The sequence below is a fragment of the Ptychodera flava genome, chromosome 17 (genome assembly GCF_041260155.1).
Source record: "Ptychodera flava strain L36383 chromosome 17, AS_Pfla_20210202, whole genome shotgun sequence".
Taxonomy (NCBI): Eukaryota; Metazoa; Hemichordata; class Enteropneusta; family Ptychoderidae; genus Ptychodera; species Ptychodera flava.
Window position 1 is genome coordinate 6,569,910 of NC_091944.1, and position 23,605 is coordinate 6,593,514.

Below are 23,605 nucleotides of genomic sequence, written 5' to 3' on the forward strand. Positions count from 1 at the left end.
GCACGTCCGACGTCCATAAACAAACTGGCGCATGTCCGAGGCATTACCATACCATGTCTGAAAACAGTCACTGATAGCTTGTAATCACACTTATTTCTCAAATCTCCACAGATTCTAAACATGGGCCCGCGAGATAAATTTGTGATCTCGACAACCAATAGAATGCAAATCAACGACGACGACACTTACGGTGAGTTCGTGTAGTGTAATCGTATGCACACGACCGATCACATGAGTCATTGGCTGTGCATATTGCAGCTGATCAACACAGTCGTACACACGCACAATCAATGCCAGGGTTGGAGTTCGCATGAGTGGCTCTTACCATGAACCAACCTACTACAGTAGGTCCAATCTTGTAGCTCTACGGTGAGGCGGGTCGGTGATTTTTTTTTGTTTTTGCGACCCCGCTCACCAGTAGCGCTACAAATTAGTACCATACCGTTAGGACGTTTGTTTGCAAAATAAGCGCAACGTCAATGTAGCGTACTCAAGGTACCAAATATGTTGGTTCTACGGTGTATCATTGCACCTATCTATCAAAAAGAACATTCAGAATCGTCTACACTAACATTGTCATTTTGGGGGTTAAAAATGGCCTTGGAAACAGTGCACTCGACATACATCATTGACAAAACGAAACAACAGGCGTGTGTCTGCTTTGCGTAAAACACGTCCAGAATTTGCATATTGTACAAATGGGTGCACTACACTGATGTCAAGCTTTTTTTTACAAGCAAACGTTCATACTGCATTGAAGCGCTACTGGTGAGTGAGGTCGCAAAACCAAAAATCACCTACCGCCTCACCGTAGAGCTACAAGTTTACAGCTACCTACTTACACCAGGTTCACGCTCTGACATACAAATGTATATACATGTATATACATGAGGAGTTTCACATGTTGCATGTGTGCCCAAACAAACCCAAGATCACACAATACCATAATGCTGGTTAAGAGAAGAGGCATGCTAGCTTAATGTAGTAATAGCCTTTACTGGACAAGACGTAGTCCCATGCTCCAACCCTCAGGGACTCTGGACAGGAATATGGTAATTGTTTGGGCATTCAGGTCTATCATATGTGTACCTCTTGGTTACCCATGGGTACAGCTAACATCAGGAATACTCAAGGGCTGCATTTAGGGCAGAATATTCAAGAATTATTTGCAAATGCAAGGAATACACTTGAATTGTGGATTAAAAAATCGGACAAGAAAACACTAATGAGTAGTGACAAACAGATTCAAATTGGAAATAAAACAACAGAAACTTCAAGTTTTTTCTCTGATGTAACATGACATCTACTGGTAAAGTATTCAAAAGATCAATAAATTATATTTCCTTCCAGTTTTACATTTCTCCGTTCCCGCTCATTGGTTTTTAAATGTAGTAGGCCTTAAAAGTCAAGATACTCAGAAATACAAAAAAAATTATCCCAGAGTTCAGACTAGTTTTCTGTGAAGGCTGTTGTTACATTGTGTTTTATCAGTTGTTGAAATTTTAGGACCTGAGTCTCAGTGGTAAAACTTGTCTGCTCACAAATGTGGAGGGACCTTGGCTACTGCAATTTGATGTCTGTTGTGCTTATTTGAGTGCCAGTTATGCAAAGTATAATATTGTAATGTGAATGAGCTTACCTATAGGTCTATTATCACATCTGAAAATATAAGTTATCCGAAGTACATTGGTGCTCAGCGAACACTTTGTGCCAAACTGAAAATGTTGAAACATTCCAGTGACATTGAACTCATAAAACATTTACAGAAGACCTTATTGAAGGTGGAGACACATTGTATGTGTTGAATCACATGAATCAGGAACTGGCAGCACAGGCACAGGAACGCATTGAATACCTGCCACATTACGATACATTGGTGAAGAGTGGAATGTATGAATACTACGCCAGTGAAGGACAAAACCCACTACGTAAGTTCAGAGTCTTGTTGATTGAAAATAGGGTGGAAATTATTGAGTTTAGGTTTTATGGAAACAAGTTTCTGATTTAAAAGGAAAATAAACCAAAGCAGATTTTTACATCAAATGATACCTAGCCTTCTGATGGTTATGGCATTGTCCACTCAAACACATTCACGCCAGGTTGTGTGTATTTGCATAACATAAACAATAATTATGCAAATGCACACAGCCTAGTGTGAATGTGAGTGGCAATGCCATACCTATGGAAAGATGGCCCCTGCCATATCACGTGATAAAAGCACCAAGCTTGGCGCTTTATCCCATGATTCAAAATACATAAAGTTGATGAAGCCATGGAATTCAACTTCTGCCACTATATTCATCCGCTTTTGTAAAAAATTCGCACAAGTTATAAATGGCAAAAATGGCTTTTCCAAAATAAGTGACCCCAAAGCTAGCACAAATGTAAAATCAGCCTTGGTGAACTACCCTTTAACTTCTTACTAACTGCCTTCATTTATATTGTTGTGAAAGTGAGCCAGCTTCAAAGGAATTCTCCATTTAAGTTTAGTCCTAAATGAAATTCCAGTTGTAAACCCAATGATGGTGTTTCCCTCATGCTTACATATACATAAACAGGAAAGCTATTTCTAGTTTATGAGAATACAAACAAACTGTATTCTTGGTGTTGTTTGATGGCTGTTATGTAATAGACAAGAAACCTGCAAATCCTATGAAATCAGGTGCAGAGCATTCAGACCATAATTAGTCCAACCAAAGAAAACCAAAAATTCCTAAAAAGTACAAATTCACAAACATCTATGTGACTGAAGTTATCACTCTTCGCATACACATCAATACTGATTTGTTACCTGCCTTTCACAGCTTTTGCATTTGCTGAACTGATCGACAATTCACTGGCTGCTACAGCTGGCAATATTGGACCAAGATCAATTGAAATCAGATTGGTAAGTTGCTGTGCTCTTTCTAAAGCTCCCCCAAGTTGCTACAGTTTCTGAACGTTGCATGTAATCCTCATTGTTAATGTGTGTGGTCAAATGCCATCATAGTGATGGTTGTTATAGTTACCAACATGGCTCAGTTTCATCAACTTCTACCTCATTACAGAATTTTTAATTATGAAAACGATGATATAATTCAACTGTTAAACCCTCTTTCACTACAGTTCCTGGATGAATCTCCAGCCAAAAATCAAATTTGTGTCATTGACAATGGATGTGGCATGACGTCAAGGCAGCTCAACAACTGGGCAATCTACAGACTTTCCAAGTTCATCAGAAAAGAAAAGAAAGGGTGAGCATCATTTCAAATGTAACATGGAAATAATTTGTAACTCCACACAGCATGGAAGGGAGCTAAGTGACATGCTTATACACGTGGAAGATAGTTGTTTGATTCCTCTTCAGTGTTGGATCTACCTATTTTAGGATGCCTTTCATAATCCATTAAAGAGATGGTCCTCGGAAGATAGTGTGGCTTACACCCAATTCTGGTACTCTGTCGTCTTCATTCAATCATATGTCAGAGTGAAGTTATCAATTCTACATTTAGACTCTGAGTCATCCACAAATTACACATGACCTCTGTTGATGAGGCAATTTGAATTGATATGGGAAATGATAGACAAACATTTCCTTTGAAAAATTATGCAAGAAGATTGATATCTTTTAATTACTGTCATGAAAAAATCGCTCTGTGGCTAAAGAATCCTGTAGCCATGATATCAATTTAGTCAATGAATTTTAGGTGCAGTCATTGGAAGTGTCACAGTGTTTGCCTGTCATGTACAATGCCTAGGTTGATTATCAAATTCCTAAATTGCACCAGCCAACAGGAAAAATTCCCATGAATACAAAATGCCTATTAATCCTTGTACACGATCAAACTACAGACAACTCCAGCAAATTCCAAGCAACCTACCAACACATGATCAGGAAGTACCCAGGTCATTGAACAGTGATATCTCATACTTTGGTGTGGGTGGGAAGCAGGCTATATTCTTCATTGGACATTCAACCAGGGTGAGTTGTCTTTTCAAGTTTTTGCACACATAAAAACAACTGTGAAGTCTTGGAATAATGTTTCCATCGATATGCAAAATCTTTGCAGAAACATTTACTGTCAAAACACGCATTAAGGATGTCAGTCATCCAGGTAGTAATAGTATGTTGGAATTTATAAATTTGAACAACTGGCTTCACATAGAGATATGAGTGGCAGTATTTCACGAAAGGATGTGAAATGTAACCACTCAATATAGTGGAGTAATCCAGACGTGATTTCCACTAGATTTACTCTGGAAGAGTAAACCAGTTTGATGTTTTAGAAATCGTTCAAACGTTTCAAATAAATATTTTCCTGCAGATGATTTCAAAACCATGTGATTCCAAGGATGTCCATGAGCTGACCATCTCAAAGGAAGAATTTGAGAGAAGAGAGAAGAACAGAGAAGCCATATACAGCGGCTACATCAGGAACAGAAGGTAAGGACAATACAGCACATTTTGGTTCTGATGCCATGCTGCATCAGATCTCAGAAAAAAAGAGCAAAACCATCTAATTGTTTTCCCTGTTACAAAAAACTGTAGTGCATTGACTTACAAGTCATTTACTTCACATTTTGAGATAATGTCTTTTAGTTTAAACTGTCAGCCTGTAACAGGCCTTTCCTAAACTCAAGCTTTGTAGTATTACATATACACAGTTTATGTAGAGTTACATGTCCCTTTGTAGTGACTAGTTGCAGTTCTCGTTGCTCACTGCATTACCAACAGTGTTAAAGGTATACTGTCACCTGTTCCAATTTTGCCACAGTTACCATGGACACAGAAAATCTACCCAATCACAGATTTTAAGCCGGTGGCCGCCTTTTAGAAATAGCGCCCTCACATGGGCATTTTGAATACCAAGGAACGCCCCTTTGACCATATATTGGCTATTCTGAATACAGGTGACTGTATACCTTTAATTTGGTGTTTGCCTTGAAACTTAAAATTGAACTCAAACTTTCCTCAAGGAAGCTTCAAACTATTTTTTTTTTCAAAGTCATGAATACAAATTGAGGGTCACCAGCTAACTTTGGTTCTACAGAAACAAATTACCTAAATTTACTTATGTTTGAAATTCAAAATTGACGTTGTTAACTCTACAGAAAAACATTCACTTTCGATTTTCAAAAAAAAAAGATGATGAAAATTTTATACACCCTACAAGCTTCAAATTGAGACTGTACAAGGGGTCCGAGATTATGGTGTTCCTTTTGAGGACCAGGAACAGTATTCCACAACCCTGCCAGCTGTCAGAATATATATTAAATTCTTGTGTGTTTTGTACTCTATGTTAACAGCCTGGTGATAGCAGTCATGTTGCTTCTGAAGATGAAATAGTGCACAGTTTAATCAAAGAGGAAATTGGTAAACGCAGCTTTACTGCTGTGATCATCACTGGCATCAGTCCACAGCATATACAGTATCTCAGGAATGATTTCAAAGGATGGTGTCGACACATGGTGTAAGTTCTAATCTCATCATTTTTTTTTCATTTTGAGATCTTACAACATATTTCAAATGATCCCTACCAAATGCACTAATTTCAACAACTACTTTTTCTCAGCAGTTGTTGGTTGACTGCTATTCTGGTCATTGTGAAAGGGTTCAGCACAAAACGCTTTATCAAATATTTGTGACCCCGCACAGATTATCATGACTTTCCACCACATGGTATCGTTTCCATGAGTGAAAATCTCCTGACTCTGAAACCACAAAACATTACAGAACTTAAAATTAATTCTTTCTGACAAATCAAACTCCAAATGTGTACTGGAATCTGATAAGTTCAACATGATAATTAATGTTTTCGGTAAGGCGGTATCTCAATAAATTTCACTCGGCTTCCCAAAGTTATGTTACAGGCGTTCCCCCCCAGGATATCAGTCAGAGCCCTAGAGGACAACAGAAATTGTACCGGGGTTCCGACACCATTTACCTATTTTTCCCAAATTTTAGCAAAACTGATTATTATCGATTTGCACTGAATGTTTTGAATTTCTGATAGTATGTATTTTTTCAGAACTTTTTTGTTTTGTTCAAGAAATCAGTTCAACAGCTTCAACTTTGATGACAGACTTTCAGATAAAGTAACATGAATGAACTTCATTCACAGACACATATATCACTACTATATCCACGGACCTCGCGGTAATGAAGAGAAGATGGTCGGAGGATACAGACCCGGCAGTCCATTTAAGAACCTTGACATTGAGATTGTCCTCTATGACAAGGGCAAAACACCAAAGCAAGTCAACCTGCGAGACATCAATGATGATATGCAGACCAGATACATCAGATCATCAGCTGACTGCTTTGAATTCAAAGCAGTTGTTGAAGGCACTGGAATTGTAGAGGGCATCATCAGATATCATCCATTTCTCTATGATAGAGAAACATTTCCCAGCGATTACAATGGACCAAAGAGTAAGTTAGACATATCTGAGTTTTGCCTCTCATATCATTATCCCCATAGACATAAGTAGAGTTCATATTTGATGTGCTGGAGTTTAGAATTGATCATGTCCCATAGCATTGACTCAATGGCAGTATTCTATGTCCAGTTCTTATTATGCTAGTCACTTGTTGGTTTATCTACAACCTAGGTAAGAATGCTTGAAACAAACAATGAATTTTCGATGTAGAGATATACATTGCATACAAAGAAGAAAATAATTGCCAAAGCATTACGTTAATGCCCTGTGATGTTCCTTTTTTCCATCATGTTTTTTAATGTGAGGGTTGTCAAATTCTTTACCTTGAAGCTTGCAACATTGATAGGTCAGAAGGAGATTATTTGCCATTCTAATTGTTTGCTTAAAGTGAGACTAGTACAAAATTAATAAATCTTTTTTATTTCTGGGCAGAAGGTAAAAAAGCAAGAAGTAAACATAACCTGTTTGGTTATATTCCATTTAGTGATTTTGTAAACACAGTACAGTCAAATTTAAACTTCAATAACAAGTGTAAAGAGAAATGAAAATCATGAGACTACCAACTTTCCAACACATTTTTAGATTTTCAATGGGATCATAACTTTTGACTGTGACTTTCCCCTGAATGACATCTCAGTAGATACTGTGTTGCTCAGTCACATTATTTACAGCTATCATGTATTCTGTTTTCACATTGTATTGTTTCGTCTCTTTCTAGTTGATGTAGATTTTGAATATGAAGACATTTATATGGAGGACAAGCCAGCGAGGGGCAACAGACCAATATTTGAATGTTACTGGAATGGTAGACTCATACCATACACTTTTGTATATGAGTAAGTAGTTATACGGGCTGTCTATACTAGAGACATTAAAATATTAAAATATGTCATTGACAGGGTGGCTGTTTTGTTCACAAGAAAACTGTTTCATACTTGACCGTACGGTTTCTGTGAAGGCAATCTGCCGACAGACACGAAGAGATCACTCAATGGTGCATATTCATAAAGCACATTGTACCAAGGATTCAGTATCTGCATCATAGTACATGTAGCATTGTCACCCTTGTGCAGTTCATCACCGGTATTTCAATAGCATTCTAAATACTCAGATGCATAGTGTAGAATTTCTTAAAGACCGAAAGTTTTGATCCAAACTGTCAAAAGTAATATTTGCAGTGGTACATTTTCTGAGATGGCATTATTTGGTTTGATGTTGCTGTCCTGAAAAAATATTGATATAAAGCATCTTTGTATAATGTTCATGTGTGTTAGCTGAGGGTTGTCTAAAATGGGTTCAGTAGAAGATATCAATCATAGATAACTGTCTCTTCCTTCCAGTGTTTGTGAATGTGAATGCAGATTTAGCATAAAGCCTGTTTCAACAAATAAATGTTTGATCCATATTTGATATTTTCTACAGTTTTGACTGGTGCGCTGTCCCAAAGAAGAGGGGTCCAGTGCCTATAGAGTGTTACAACAGACTCTCTGGTGTTCTCTGGACCAATGATAAGTTCCAAGTCAGTACTAACAAATTAACCTTCCTGGACTTAGAGATGAAACTCAAGGATAAGAATACAGTCTTCTACAGGATTGTACAGGGACAGGTGAGTTCAGGTCAATATTTACTCAATGTACCTGTCAGCCACAGGATTGTGCAGTATCTTCTAGTGAACTATGCTATGACAGTCCCCTGTGCATGGGATATCTATTTCTTTAAAGGGCCAATAACAGTCCCCTGTGCATGGGATATCTATTTCTTTAAAGGGCCAATGACAGTCCCCTGTGCATGGGATATCTATTTCTTTAAAGGGCCAATAACAGTCCCCTGTGCATGGGATATCTATTTCTTTAAAGGGCCAATGACAGTCCCCTGTGCATGGGATATCTATTTCTTTAAAGGCCAATGACAGTCCCTGTGCATGGGATATCTATTTCTTTAAAGGGCCAATGACAGTCCCCTGTGCATGGGATATCTATTTCTTTAAAGGGCCAATAACAGTCCCCTGTGCATGGGATATCTATTTCTTTAAAGGGCCAATGACAGTCCCCTGTGCATGGAATATCTATTTCTCTTAAAGGGCCAGTACCTGCAACTTTCACTAATTTTTTCACTGTTTTTGTTTTATTTGTCAATTGCAAGTTCTTGTTCTAGTCCTGAAAACATGTTGAAATACCCACTATTCTGCTTGTCTAGATGGCATGTGTACATGTAAACTGAACTGTTACTGTTAACATTTGAATTCTAGTCTGGGTCAGAGTTCACATGTCAGCAATAACAACTTAGTTTACACATGTAAAGGCTGAGTTGACAAGCTGAATACTGTGTATCTCAACATGATTCAGCAAGTATAACAAGAAACTGTAGTTGATGTTGAAAACAAAAATAGTGATAAAAATCCTCAAAAGTTACAGCTACTGGCTGTTTAATGTAGATATCTTGATGTTGCAACGCAAAACTTCCCAGCTTCTACTCTGACCAGTCAAAGTATACAGTAATTTCACAGTACTTGTTGTATTATTTTTTATACAGCAACAAAGAGTAAAGATAGAGAGGGCCTTCACAGAGTGGTTGAAGGAATGTCATGAGACACAGGACAAGCAAGTTATGTTTATGAAGTACCAGGGCTCTGTAAGCAGACCTGAAATCCCAGTGAAAAGACACCAATCACCGTGGGCTGTGTACAACGCCATTGAATGGGATGCTAAAGTCTTTGAGAAAGGACAGCTTGTAAGTTGCAAACTGGTAGTGATATGCCTTTGTTCATTCATTGTGTGATTTTTTAGCTACTATAGACTATAGTCTATAGAAGCTATTGGGATGGGTATCCGTCCGGCGTCCGTCGTCAGTCTGTATGTATGTATGTATGTATGTATTTATGTATGTATGTATGTAATGTATGTCCGTTTGTGAGGCGTCCGTCCACTCAAATATCTTGAGAACCGCAGTACTTACTGATTTGATATTTGTTGTGTAGATGAAAAATAGGATTTTGAGAAACTACTTTTTTTAATTTTTTGATATTGTTGAAAATAGGCAAATTAATGCCAAAAAAGGTGTTTTTGGTAAAAAATCTTCTTCTTCATAACCGCTGGTCAGACAGCTTTGTTATTTGGTATACAGGTCCCTAGGGTAACCCAACTTAGACTTGTTCAAATTGTGATGAAATATGCAAATCTGTATTTTTAAGGAATTTTTTTGTCATTTTGGTCAAAGTTTGACTTACATTGTATGTAATTCTTGTACTGTATAAACCCTATCAATTCACCCAGAAAAAAATAATTAATATGATTTTAAATAATTGAATTAATTAGGAAATCATCAAAGCCAAAATAATTTTAGTGTAGAATTATCAGAAAGTTCAACTTTTTTTGACAGTTCATAGTGAAATGCTTACCATCTTGGAGGATTAAAACATGTAAAGGCAACTTTCCTGAATCCCAACTTTGACATATTCTGAACCGTCATTTATTGTGCCCTGTATGTTATCTAAAAGAAATTGCTCAAAATAGTCAATAGAGATAGAGATAGAGATAGAGAAAGTTCTAATTTCCATTTATGGTTGACTTGGAAAGATAAAATAACATTACTTTTTGAGGAAAAAATAGAGTGGTCAATTAAAAGAGTGGTCAAAGTGATAGGGTTTTTATGGTAAAGCTGGGCTGTATAAAGATTCCTCATGTGCTATTTATAGCAATTATGCAATCTGTGTAAACAGTGCAATGAAAGTGTAACATGATTCCTTATAATGCTTTTGATGACCTTGAACTTCTTAAGTTTCAAACCTTTGTCTCTTCAGTGTGCTTTCTCTGAGTATGTACAGTCTCAACTTATTAAACAGAACTCACAATGTTAATCAAAGATATCCACCTTCTTCATCAATACATGTGTCACAAAAGGTTATTCTCTACATAACTCAACAGAGCTCTGTCAACTGTTGAGTTGCTTGTTCTTTCAAAACCGCTGGTCAGACAGCTTTAATATTTAGTTTACTTGTCCGTAGGATGACCTTAGTGAGATAATTTCATACAGTAAGGAAATACTTAATTTTGTATCCATGTCTATAGTAGCTTCAGGGACTTTGGCCTATGTTTTTTTTCTTTTTGCACATTGTTAAATGCATACATAAGTACTTTCTGTCTTATACTGGCAGTATGACACAATATAAAGTTTATTTACCTTAATCCAGCCAGACAGTATCACTTCTCCATCTTTTAAGTCAGTAAAAAGTGGTATTAAGTCAAAACCTATATGTATGTTCACCTGCCTAGAATGGTATGTTACTGTTGGTTAAGTCAGTGAAGATGATGTTTCACTATATATTCAAGTCTTGTTAAATGTAACACATGAGACATCTTATGCCTTGCTAGTATCAACAAACTTCTCCTAGTGGTGATACATGAACTTCACTGGATAGCTGAAAATTTAGTTCTGCAAATCTTTCCATAATGACTTATTGTCAGTGAAGAATATTAATGTGCTTGTCGTGTGCAGACATGATTTGCTTGAAGTTAATCCCGTCAAATTTACATGAAATACCAATAGCATACAAGGCAGGTTCTGATATTAAAGTAATATTTGTCTATAGCAGACAGAAATACCTATGATGTTGAATTTGGTGGATGTAATTTACTTTTATTGAAAACTGGCTCTTTGCTATGCCACGGCAGAAAAGTGACTTTCATGTTCTTTTTAATGTAGGTTCGTAGCATCAGGACTAACCCCATTATTTATGGCACCATAAAGAGATTCCTGTTATTTGGACATCATGAAGGTGATGTCTTTGCTACCGGCGGTGAGATGGAAATAATTCAGGTAGGAACCATTCAACCACAGAACTTCTTAATTCGCAATGTTTCATCTGTCAGATATTGACAAATCCAGGGAATTCTGAATGTATTCATCCTGACAGAATGGTTTAGAACTCATCCAGCAAATGTCAATACAATGTACAACAAATCGTATGAGAATTCTGTATTTTTGGACGTAGATGTACATTACTGCTTGGAAAAACAGATGCAGCCGCTTTGCATAACAATGCAGAATTTATATATTCTTTTGCTGTGAAAATGAATTCTATTGTATGTATATTAACATATGAATAGATCGCCCGAAAAGCAGAGGGGTTGCCCACCTCTCAAAATCCCCTTGTGGAGAACCCTGATGTAGGTATAGACTTGTGGCAGAGAGGTATAAAGATACAACAGCTTGCTCTCACTTAAAGGGACATTATCGTTATCTTTTGACCCTTTTTCACCAATATTGTTGCAAACGAGCAATTGCTGATGTTGCTCGATTTATTGAAAGATGTCTAAATAATGGTCGACCATAGACAACTTCCATCCAATTTTGCCTACACTGTGTAGAAAAACCTCGGGTCAGGGGTTAACAGTTGCCCACCTAAACTTTTGACCCGAGGTTTTTCTACACAGTGTAGGCAAAATTGAATGGAAGTTGTCTATAGTCGACCATTTTTAGACATCTTTCAATAAGTCGAACGACATCAGTAACTGTTCGTTTGCAACAATATTGGTGAAAAAGGGTCAAAAGATAGCGATAATGTCCCTTTAAAGTGATTGTAACATGTATGTCTCACTGAGTGTTCTTTTGTACTATTGATTGGTTTTGATTCTGTGGAGACCTGATATTAGATTGAACATCATCCAGATATGCAAATGAGTTTCATATAAGACTGTTTAATATAGATTGGACAGTATTCTGAGAATGATTCTACCATTTTACAGGAGCCACAGCTGTTGTATGATGAAGTGAAGGTAGTGCCACTCACCAAGCTAGACAGAGTGGCACCAAAGAGTGCTTTGAAGAGATACATAGAAGAGGAAGAAGGAAGGTACAGAACACTAAACAGATTGTTTTCAATTCAAAAATATATTTATTAAAGCATCTACTACCCATAGCACAACTCATTAGCATTTATGTATGCAAAGTGTATTAATGAGAATCGTTTGAATATGGAAATCCATTTGAAATGAACTATTATCAATGGAAGATGTTCATGTGTCTTTGATCTTGCACTCTATACTAGTTGATGAAAGTCTTTCTGAAGAAGTTTTCAGATATCAATCAGGACTTCTCTCAAAGCCAGTCAGTTTTACCAGGTCAACTCGCTAGATCACTAGTGTTTCTCTCATTTTCTCTTTGCAATCATGTTATTTGGCAGGAAAAGTGTCCCTATAGCTCTTAACTCTTGTATCTATGTTCACTGTTGAAATTCAGTAAACAAACTGGGCAGCATTCGAAGAATATATTCTTACGATTCTGAGTATTCTTGATTAGGAACTTGCTGTCGTAAGTTTCCATTACTTTTCTACAGTTTATCACATCCATTCATGTCTTGATAAGTCGTTTCTCATAGATGTTGCTCACCATACCAGCATTGACTGTGATAAGTCACAATGTTTCTTCCCCAGACTGCCAGAGAAACTAGTGCTGTCTTGGCCGGAAGGGGATGCCATCACGCCTGGTGAAAAGAGACCAGCTGGAAAAACTGTTGGTGAGTAGAATTTATAACTGCTGGTTAGGATTTCATGTGCCAGTCTACCAGAGTCAATCATGAATATCTGTAATACGTTTTGGAATGGAGAAGATTTAATCATTACTCTATGGCATAGAACTCAGCCACTTTAGTGCAGAATTCTTATCCATGGATCACTTTGTCAGAAAGTAAATTGCCTTGCTATTGTTCTCCAAGTTGAGAAATAAGTTGCCACATGAGGAAGCTGTTAACCCTTTGAGTGCCAAAGTCAATTTTTGTCGCCTTTACAAGATGTACCCCTGTCAACTTTTTTCAGATTTTTGCCAAAATTTTTGATTGGAAAATGTAGCCAATAAAATTTTACATCCATTTGGTCCAAAATTATCAAAAAATTACAGAAAAATTCATAAAAATTGGTAAAATGTAGTACTCAAATTTTGATAGGAAAAAAATTACAGCACTCAAAAGGTTAAAGTCAGAAGAGGAAACTGTGAATAATGAATTTTATACAACTTCTGAAAGCGTTGTTATCTTAAACAAGACCAGGGATCAAAATTTTCTTGCTCTCAGAGTTTGATTTCATATTTTCTATCATGCCTACCAGGTGCCATTCAAGTTGAAATCCAGAATCGTAAAAGGGAATCCATTTCAAGACTTCCTGGCTCCATTCATTCTTCAAAGAAGCTACTAATGGAACTGAAAATCATCTGGCATGGTAAATAAACACTAAACAGATTCAGATACTCAAGAAAACTTCTGTAAGACTTTTAGGACTTAAGTATGCTTTTGTAAATAGTTGGCTGCATAGCTGAACTTGAGTGACCCATCCATGCGTGGCAAATGAAGAATGATTGTGCATATAGCCACTAATGATAACCATAACATTATGTCTTCCAATACAAAAGATTCCCACACTGTCACTTTAATGATACTCATACATGTATGATGGCAAATTTCCTTATGTGACTGTATACTTTTGTACAGTAGTGCTATGTTATGTTTCAGTAAGGTAGAAAAGATTGCCATACCCTACATTCAATCATATATCGTAAACCTCATTTATGTGATGAGTGGCTGTCGCCTTCATATTTCATGAGTGATTCTCTTTCAGCTACATCCATTTGTTTTACAAAAGCAATACATCAAACACTGTCAAAATGATCATGTCAAAATCAATATATCATACTGTTCCATATATTCGTGAAATGTTGCATTCTTGACATGAAATAACATTGGCAAGTGCCTGTTGCCATGTTGATGGTGGAGTTTAACCACTATTTCCTGATACATTCTGTACTCAGCACCCCACGGCAATGAAGAGATTGTATCTCACATCAGTCAACACGGCAAAACATGGGGATACTGGTTTAGGAAAATGGGTAAGTTTTCACCTCTTGTACAAACTGTTGTTAACTGGGCTGAATTTAATGTAGATCTCCTTAGAAATTTAGAAATTTTCAGCATATTGTCAGCTTAATCCATCAGTGAAGATGAGCATACTACATTTATGAAATCTATTTGAGGAATTATAGCCCACTTTTCTCATTATTTGAGTCACTTTGATCAGAATTTTAAAATGAAATATTGAGATGAGTTGCAACACTCATACTATGCTGTGATGCGATACTCATGCTGAAGCATTGGATTATTGTATGACCATGGTTGGTAATTCACTTTCAGAGAATGTTAAAAATCTAGGCTATCACACACTCAAGCTGCAGGTGGTACTCAATGAAAGTGGTGCTAAGGAGTTTGGTGGCAAAGAGCTGCCAAGTCTGAAGATGAAATTTCTTGTCACAGGTATGTATGTCAATTATCAGCATACACATAGTGAATGGATTCTATGATCACAGAATTGATAGCGAAAGAAGACCCTCTTTTAGGCCTGTGTTTCCAGTTCCTTGGCATACACATCCACAGTAGTTGGATCAAACCAAACAGTGACAATGAAAAGATGGATTCAAAGTTACCAAATTTCTGACAGTATATTAGATTTCCAGTGTTGTTCATATGCTAGAAGAAATTATTCGAAGCAAAGTTGAAAGCCAATATATGTCTATCCAATGTATTGTTAGAAGTCTTTTAATGCAGCATGTGCCTCAAAAGTGAAAGACTTAAACTTTTGCGTAAACTTTCCTGAAGGAATCTCTCAACCATTCTCTTTCAAAATCAAGAATAAAAACCAGGGGTCACCATGCAAATTTTGGTACTAGAGAAACAAATAACCCAATAGTTATCGATATTTGAAATTCAAAATGGCCGCCATCCCTGTGTTAACCCTATGCAGAAAAAATAAAATTTTTGAATTCTGAAAAACTAAGCAGTGAAAAGTTTGAAAAGTTACACCAAGAGCTTTAAAATGAACCCCCACAAGTGGTATATTGGAAAGGATTGTACAAGTGTGAGAGTCTGAATACCTGGCCCCAAGGCGCTTTCTACCTTAAGTAGATGTATGTTTCAGAGACAGCATGACCAAAGTATTATTAAGATATGATCACACTCTTTCTTTGTTTTGAGCTATGATTTGAATGAAATAAAACAAACAAATTACACTCACATTACTGGTCAGAGATTGCAGGATTAAAGTAGCTTTTCATCATTCCCCATTCTTCTGTTGCTTGAACAGTTTTGTTTTACTGCTTGTGATTTTCAGAGGCAGCACCGGCTAAGTTCAGTTTTGGGATGATGGACCCTCCATTCCGGATGGGTGAACCGTTTGATATACCTCTGGAGATTCATGATGAGTTTGGTCACCCGACAAAGCCGTCAGGTGATCTCAAACCAGTGCTGGAAGCCAGGTGAGTTGGATTATCACTCCGCTTGTGTTGAACTGTCAGAAAGGGACAGTAGCTGCAACTTTTGATAACTGTTTTTCACTCTTTTGTTCATAATGCCTACTGCAGTTTCTTGTCCTCCTTCCCCGAAGCATATTGAGATACACAGTATTCAGCTTGTCAACTCAGCTTGTATATGTGTAGACTGCATTGTTATTGTTGACAAGTGACTTAATCTTGACTGATATTCAATTGTAAACGATAACAGAAACACTGTTGACAAGTTGATAATGGGTGTTTCAATGTGCTTGGGGAGTAGAACAAGAACTTGTAATTGAAATACACGACAAAAATGGTGAAAAAAATTTCAGAAGTTACAGCTACTAGTCCTTTAATACTGTCTTGTGAGCCATAAAGTTACTAAAACCTTATTTCTCCAAGGAAGTATCATTGTTAGAAGAGTAGTGTCCATAAATAGTACTTTTGATAGAGAAACATCATTCTAGAGTAAAATTTGATTTCTGGTATGGTTAACTATTATGTAGTTTACTCAGTTCCTATAAGTATTGGAATGTTGCATTTCTTTGAAAAAATCACAACTGAACTTGAAGATAATGGATTGTTGGAGTTGTAGTCTTAATTCTTATTGAGCACTAAATAGCTAAGCATGGTCATAAGTAAGCTACCCTGTGCCTGAAACAATATTACTTACTCTTACCCTGTGAATTTTGTTGTGTTTTGTTCATGGGCATTCAGTGGGCTTGACATAGAGTACAGTGGACTGCAAAGCAAAGGTACCAGTCTGATTGTGAAGGGTGTAACAGCACATGGTGTGGTTGGATCACATCAAGGAACCTCATTCCATTTGAAAGTGACACTGCCAGGAATAGAGGAACCAACACAGACATTGAAGATCAGACTTCAACCTGGTATGTAGGTCAGATTCATCGTGACACAACTCCCTGCCAATAGGCACATGTAGGTACACACAGACACACACACGCGTGCGTCTTGTCCTCTGCCTTGAGATCTACTGCCTGGAGATCAGTGTTTTTTTGCTCTTATCCAACCTGATTGATTATCTCAACACTTGGCTGACCAGAAGCTGATATGTAACATTGAGATTTGTTCATTTCCTTTTATTTCTTCATTGCACCAGTCTTGAACCCTTTTACCTTCGTGGTTTGGCCCAACTTCATCTTACAGGTCCACCATGTTCACTCCACATAATCAAACCGGAGGATGATGATGAAATAGACATAGAAAATGGAGGTCCGTTGTCACTGGAGGTTGAAGTCCGCGACAAAGCTGGCAACATCACAACCTATCCTAGACTGAATGTTGTGTGTAAGGTGAATATGCTCTGAAACAACACGTCGTAGTCCTTTCCTGTCAGATCTACTTCCAGCGTATTCTTTGTGACAGAAATTGATGATGTCAAACTTTTCGCAGAATTAGAACTACTGTCTGTCAGACTTTGGTGTTGCCAAAGGAGTGCTTTTAATGGTGTATTGGATATGTTTACCCTCTCAGTACAAGGGTTTAATTCAACTCTGTTATTTCCTACGTGATTGGTTCTATGTACATGTAAATTTAGATAAGATAATTTAAAACTTTGGATGGTATGCGCTCACAAATTGGAAACCACAATTTATTTGTCATAAGTAGCATCATGTTCGGTTCGCTGACTTTCTGAATCTTTGAAAATGACACCTGCACTAAAACAAGTAAATTTTAAAGTTTCTGTGTTTCGTTGTTTGACAGCTTAGTGGCATGCCAGGTCTTCCTACACTGAGTGCTGACTGCAGTCATACGGGTAAAGCTGTTCTCACTTGTGCCAGTGTGAACATCAAGAATTTCAAACAGGACCTCAAGCTAAATGCAAGAGTAGAATTGCAGGTAAGATAAGGAATCTGTTGGATTAGGCTATGAGGTCAAAAGTCAAAGGTTAAAGTTTGAAGGATGAACACAGACATGTCAAACCCAACTGAAGAAGCATTTGACCATGTAAAAGTTGGATGAGCAGTACTTCTTACATGACATCAATGTTGTTATTTTTGATATTCAACATCTGTGCCCATGACACAAGTCCTGCCTTTCTTTATTATTGTTACAATTTGATCAACTGCTAATATGGAATAAATGTTAGAGCACATACAAAACTGTCATGGCAGTTATTTGAAGTGTATATAAACCTATGACAAGTTTTTGTAATCTATAAGTGGCTATGCTCAGTTAATGTACGATATGATCAGTTTTGAGCTCACTAGAAACAATGTAGTATTACAATTGATAAAATCATCACAGCAGAAAATGGTCAGCTTCTGCCCACTTAAACTTCCTTTGATACAAATTTAACTTTGAGATTCTTTTGACTTTTTATCCCTTCTTTTGTTGGACACTATAGCACTATAAAGACATTCCACACCAGGAGAGAAGTGTTCGAGTCACACCCAGTACCAGAGTAGCCGGCATGGAAGTCTCCTACACAGACGCCGATGGGGAGGAACATAAAATTAAAAACCATCAAGATTTAATTTGTACAGTGGAGAACAATTAACAGGACTCAGTAAGTTCTCACGGTGTTATGTCATGTCTTGTTTAAAGTGGTTGTTGGATGGGAAATTTATGATGCAGTTGTATGTTTTAGGCCTTTGTGTGTCTCCCTGATTGGTAGCTTTGTTCGATTATGGTCCGTTCAATAAACGCTGTCATTAAAAGTTAGGAAATTTGTATCAGTTTTTGTTGTATAAAAACTAGCAGTGGTGAAAACATTTTGCGTGTCTGTCTCTCAGAAACTCATCTTTAACAATCTCTGGTAAGATATCAGTACAAATGACACCGCCCTCCCCAGACATCTGCAACTAAGACATTTCCTACCTACTAGTTTAGGTTCGGGTTCGGGAAAGTGTCTGTTGAGTAATGTTCAGAGATAACAATCCTTGGACTGATAGTTAACAAATTTGTGTACGCTTCAACCCATTCACCACTATGGTTTGATCCAAACCAATTGTTATCAATGGCGGCTGTTGGCTGTTGACCTGATTCCATGGAGACCGGGGGTGGGGGGTGGGGGGTGGGGGTTGGACAGGCTAAAGTACAGTCCAAGTGTATTTTCTAGTCTTACTTCTAGCATTAGCAAAGAATGATGAATAACATTTCTGCCGACTGTCTAATTCCTTCTAGCATATTCAAGCTCTGGTATGCGATCTTTTAGCTGATATTTCTCATAGTTATATATGGAGAAATAAGACGAGTCATCCATTGCCTATGTGTCTGGATTCTTGCTTACATGTACAGTATGTGTGTCTGTATGTCTGTCTATCAGTCAACTGCAAACACTTAGAAACTGTCATGCGTATTGCCTTATAAATGTCCATGGCATTAAAATAAAAAGTCAGTGCTCTAAAACTTTCATGGTCCACTTACCTGACATTTCTGTCAAATTCTCAGCTTACAGACTCTATGATGAAGGGTCAAGGCTGTTGGATATCACACCAGATTTAGCCAACAAGGTCAGGGTGAATTGGACACCCAAGTTCTACAAAGAGTTACTCATCAAGGGACAACTGCCCAACATCAAAATCCCAAGTTCAGTGACGGAGACCAAGTACTGTCAAGTCAGCATATCATCAGGCTTTGGAGTGGAATTCTCATTTACATTAAAGTAAGTGCGCCCTCACTCGTTTGTCATAACCTCATGGTGAGTGTTGATTTCACTACCCCCAAATAGTTATGCTGTTGAGTTTTTCAAAGTGAATGATATTATCTCCCACTTATTGCCATTGCGTTGAACTGCTTTACATTGAACTGAAATCAGTCATGATGAGAAAAATGAGGTCACAGAGAAAAGATAGACTCTCAGTTCATTTAAGGCAAATATTGAAACTTGTATCAGTTTTCTCACCTATGAAAGACCAGATGTATATCTATATTTATATTCCAATTTTTGTGAAGTTTCTTAAAGATTAAAGAAAATTGTGATTTGTGCTTTCAGACCCAATCCAGGTGAACCAACCCAGTTGAAGTGTACATGCAAGGGAAGCAATAAAATCCAGCTTGGTCAGAAAATGGACGGTGATGTCGTCATCTCAATAACAGACTCGCATGGTAACCCTGTTAGAAAGGTTAGTTTCCGGAGAATGTTCTGAGCCGCATTTGAGCCAGGTTTCATCCATCAAGACTCGCAGGCCAGCTAAGACAAAAGACTAAACATGGTTTTCAAACTTTTATATCGCAAGCTATGAAAAAAGTGTGTGCAATACTTTGTATGATGAACAAAGACATAAACATTATCTTTTGCTAGTTTGATGAATAATGAAGCATTTGAAAGAAGTACAGAAACTATGGTGATTAGAATCATAAGTGTGAAGGTATATTCATAAGGTTTTTTATGTGTGTTGCTTTTCTTCACATTTCAAGATATTCTCATAATTGTCTCTTTGCATGGTAACCTGGAAAACATCACAACTGAGCATTGCCATGTGTAAGAAAGTATGAAAGTGATACACAACCTTATTAAGACGCCATAATTCACTGTACTTTTCTTCTTTGACAAACAATCATATTTTGTTCACTTTTGATAAACGATTATATTTTGAACTCCAGCAGCTTCCACCTAAGCAGACTTTAGCAGAACTGCAAGTCTTTGGCACTGGCCTTGTCATCAGTGAAATGATAAAAGCACCCTACCAGACACACGGCTTCATTCTACAGAACATCAAGTTTGCTGGTGTTGGACTCGGAAACACTGAACTGATGGTCAAGTGGCGAGACTTATCAGATTATGTCAAGTTACAGCTGGTCGCTGGACCACCAGCTAAAATGGCTGTTGTTGATATACCCATTGATCAGGTAAATATAGAACCCCTCGTGATAATGATGAGCATAAACTGTCCTGAAACATAGTCCCCTCTACCAAACATAATGGTATAACCCAATATGGCTGCTTATACCACTTTACATGTATAGTTGAGGACTTGTTGTTATGTAATATATAAGGGGTACTGAAGTGAGGGAGCCTGTTGCATCATTAACTTATGTCACACATCCACCAACGTAACAATATGAAAGTAAAAAAATCCTTTGATCCCAGATGAGACAGAATATTTTTGTTAGTAGTGTAGTGATAATTAGGAGGCATTCTACATGCCACCAAATGTCCTGATTACATTGATTTGTCCAGTCACGTATTTAGACTGTATGCATTACTGTAGTGTCTTTTTTCTTTGACCTTATCAAGCCATTGCTAGTGTACAATGATTGCAAACTAGAGAAGCCATTGATTCTTCAACTGTGTGACGAGGCTGACAACCCAACCACTGATCCCAACGCCAAGGTGCTGCTCGGAAAAGATCCCAGGCTAAAGGTATGTCTTACTCTACCACTTGAGGGCGTACTTTCATTAGTTGAGTTATGACAACTCAGCTGATATGATGGAAAAGCAACTTTGCATGTCTTGTTGCAATGATTTCGTGAAATAAGCCATTCAAAATATTTCTGTGAAGAAAATTTGGAATATTAAGTCATCAAATTTGAAAAAAAAAATCTCATTATTAAGTAGTTCCAACATCAATTTAAGATTTGCTATGAAACTTCTCATAACTTGTTTCAATTTCAGAAAGAAGGCATATGAAATATAATGCAGTGTTGAGAATGTATGCTTTGAAATGTTGAAATTCTTTGAAAACATACAAGCTTTTTCCATTGTTTACAAGCACTATGGTGTAGAACAGTATGACATAGAAGATCATCAATTACCTCTTTCATGATGTGATCAGTTGTAACAACACTGAATATTGTGTCATTCTGTTGTAGCTGACACCATCTCCATCGCAGATGAAGGCAGATTCACTTGGAAGGGTCAACTTTGGCAGATTTCAGGTCAATGCTGAAAAGTAAGTCCAAAACAGTCACTGTAGAGTCAAGTACATAACTCTTGTCTGCAAATTTGTTTTCTCAGCTAGGAAGTATTGTTGTATGAAAAAGATATTATTTTAGTTTTGCCACCTGAAATGTAGACAGTCCTATTTTTCTAGTAAATGTTTTTGTAGAAACAGTTCTGTGTTTCAATTGTAATATTAAAACGTGACGCATGGTACTGCAAGTAACAACTAGATTTTTTGACAAATCAGAGAATTGATATCTTTTCTTCATTCAAAAATTGTAGAATCTAACTTTGGCTCATTTCACATTCGTCACCAAACCAGTAGCGATGTATTACTAAGTGATAAGTTTCTATGCATGGTCAGGTTCAGAGTTTACTTAGTGCATTTGCTTTGAAGTTTTCATGTTCAGTTTAAGAAAGTACGTTTCTGTCTTTGATTGGATGACCTTGCCATTTACAGAGGTCAGTATGAGCTGAGGCCCAAAGCCCTGATTGGCCGAGTGGGCATCCAGGGGCCAGTCATCACTATCAAGGTACAGCCTGACCCCGGCAAAGCCGTGAGTGTGTGTGTGACCTATGACAGAAATGCAGAGTTCATCGCAGGTCAGATGCTACCAGGTAAGTCACATGATAGTATTGTTATTTCATTGTGATCATAGCAACAATGAGACAGAAATCAATAGTACTCTAAAATGAGTGAGCAAATTTAGTTCTGTGTCCAGGATGTCACCAATTATGTTTTGTACAGATGTGTGGATTTAATGTCCTTGTAGTCTGTTGTACAGTAAATATGGTTTTAACCATAATGAAGAAGATTTACTTCTTACTGATGGTCGATCCTTCTTTCTCAAAAAGGGGTACTGTTCACAACAAAACTTTCATCAAGATATGCTCAGTTTTCAAGTAACTTCTACAAGCTGCATTAAATTTTGATTTATTGTGATCTCTTCATAACCTATCAGTTGTCTGAATTGCCAGTTGTTTTGGTGAAAGTTATCTTCTGAAAGTGATGTCATGAGTAGAAAGAGATATAAAACAGAATTTAACTCAGGAGGTGATAGGATTAACCTTTTCACTACAGTGGTTTGGCCCAAACCCAGTGTTATCAATGGTGAATGTGGACCTGTTCACAGGTAATTGGGGGTGACTTATCTAGGTAATAATCATGCTAGCTGCTAGCTCTGCTTGAAAGTAAATAAAGCAAAAAAATACAGTGATTAATAACCAGAAATCAATAAGCATAGCATTAACACAACGTCTCCGATCAGTGCAGTACATTGTCATGACATAGATGCATCATCCGTTTGCTTTCAATGACACAAAGTGAGTTGACAGATTATCGGAATGTCTTTTTACTATGATTGTCCGCAGACTTCAGCGTCAATGTCTTAGCTGAGGACAATAGCACAATAACGACAGCAGACAGTAAAAACATCCGCATGAAGATCTGGCAACCAGGTAGACTTGGAGATACCACAGGAAGACCACCCGATAAATGTCTGTCATTTGCACCGGATGCAAGAAAAGCAAATGATGCCAAGGGCTTCTTTTATTTCAGGTAATTATTTGATCAGCTCCCGTTATTTTATTTGCATTTTTTATTGCTTATTTAATAGTTATGAATGTTTTCCCTGCAATTGTTCAATCAGAGCCGCATGAATCATTTGATGATCTGAATGGTATTTTTGATCAACGTATCAACTACAGCTTCCTGGTCTACTGTGTATTGCATGTTGAAATCCCAAGTATTTTGCATGTCAACAATGTAAGTTTAACAGTACGTATGATGTGCATTGTTTTTTGTCACTAAATGAGTCCCTGTCCACAAAGAAATGCAACCAAAAGCAATAACTGCACTTGTCACACATTAAGTATTCAACATGGTTAGGGAATTGACTGGGGAACTATAACTGATACACACAAAAGTACAAACTCTGAAGAGGATTTTTAACCTTCTGGACTCTGACCCCCTGGTGAAGTACAACATTACGAGGGGATTCACCTCTGAACAGGTTACAAGTGACAGTG

General features: G+C 37.3%; 1 protein-coding gene across 1 annotated transcript in view; it reads left to right on the forward strand.

The window, feature by feature from the left end:
- The window catches only part of LOC139116604 (structural maintenance of chromosomes flexible hinge domain-containing protein 1-like), a 36,956-nt gene that overhangs the window by 397 nt on the left and 12,954 nt on the right, over positions 1-23,605 (forward strand). Inside the window, exons 2-30 of the mRNA XM_070679201.1 lie at positions 112-190; positions 1,767-1,928; positions 2,805-2,887; positions 3,106-3,233; positions 3,832-3,961; positions 4,305-4,422; positions 5,285-5,450; positions 6,102-6,412; positions 7,139-7,256; positions 7,843-8,026; positions 8,953-9,150; positions 11,122-11,235; positions 12,165-12,271; positions 12,852-12,934; positions 13,521-13,631; positions 14,218-14,295; positions 14,597-14,716; positions 15,570-15,714; positions 16,447-16,619; positions 16,897-17,042; positions 17,455-17,589; positions 18,098-18,248; positions 19,144-19,357; positions 19,688-19,817; positions 20,299-20,544; positions 20,933-21,058; positions 21,508-21,587; positions 22,038-22,195; positions 22,949-23,135. Coding sequence (XP_070535302.1) covers positions 112-190; positions 1,767-1,928; positions 2,805-2,887; positions 3,106-3,233; positions 3,832-3,961; positions 4,305-4,422; positions 5,285-5,450; positions 6,102-6,412; positions 7,139-7,256; positions 7,843-8,026; positions 8,953-9,150; positions 11,122-11,235; positions 12,165-12,271; positions 12,852-12,934; positions 13,521-13,631; positions 14,218-14,295; positions 14,597-14,716; positions 15,570-15,714; positions 16,447-16,619; positions 16,897-17,042; positions 17,455-17,589; positions 18,098-18,248; positions 19,144-19,357; positions 19,688-19,817; positions 20,299-20,544; positions 20,933-21,058; positions 21,508-21,587; positions 22,038-22,195; positions 22,949-23,135 — 4,181 coding nt within the window. The remainder of the gene's footprint in view (positions 1-111; positions 191-1,766; positions 1,929-2,804; positions 2,888-3,105; positions 3,234-3,831; positions 3,962-4,304; positions 4,423-5,284; positions 5,451-6,101; positions 6,413-7,138; positions 7,257-7,842; positions 8,027-8,952; positions 9,151-11,121; positions 11,236-12,164; positions 12,272-12,851; positions 12,935-13,520; positions 13,632-14,217; positions 14,296-14,596; positions 14,717-15,569; positions 15,715-16,446; positions 16,620-16,896; positions 17,043-17,454; positions 17,590-18,097; positions 18,249-19,143; positions 19,358-19,687; positions 19,818-20,298; positions 20,545-20,932; positions 21,059-21,507; positions 21,588-22,037; positions 22,196-22,948; positions 23,136-23,605) is intronic.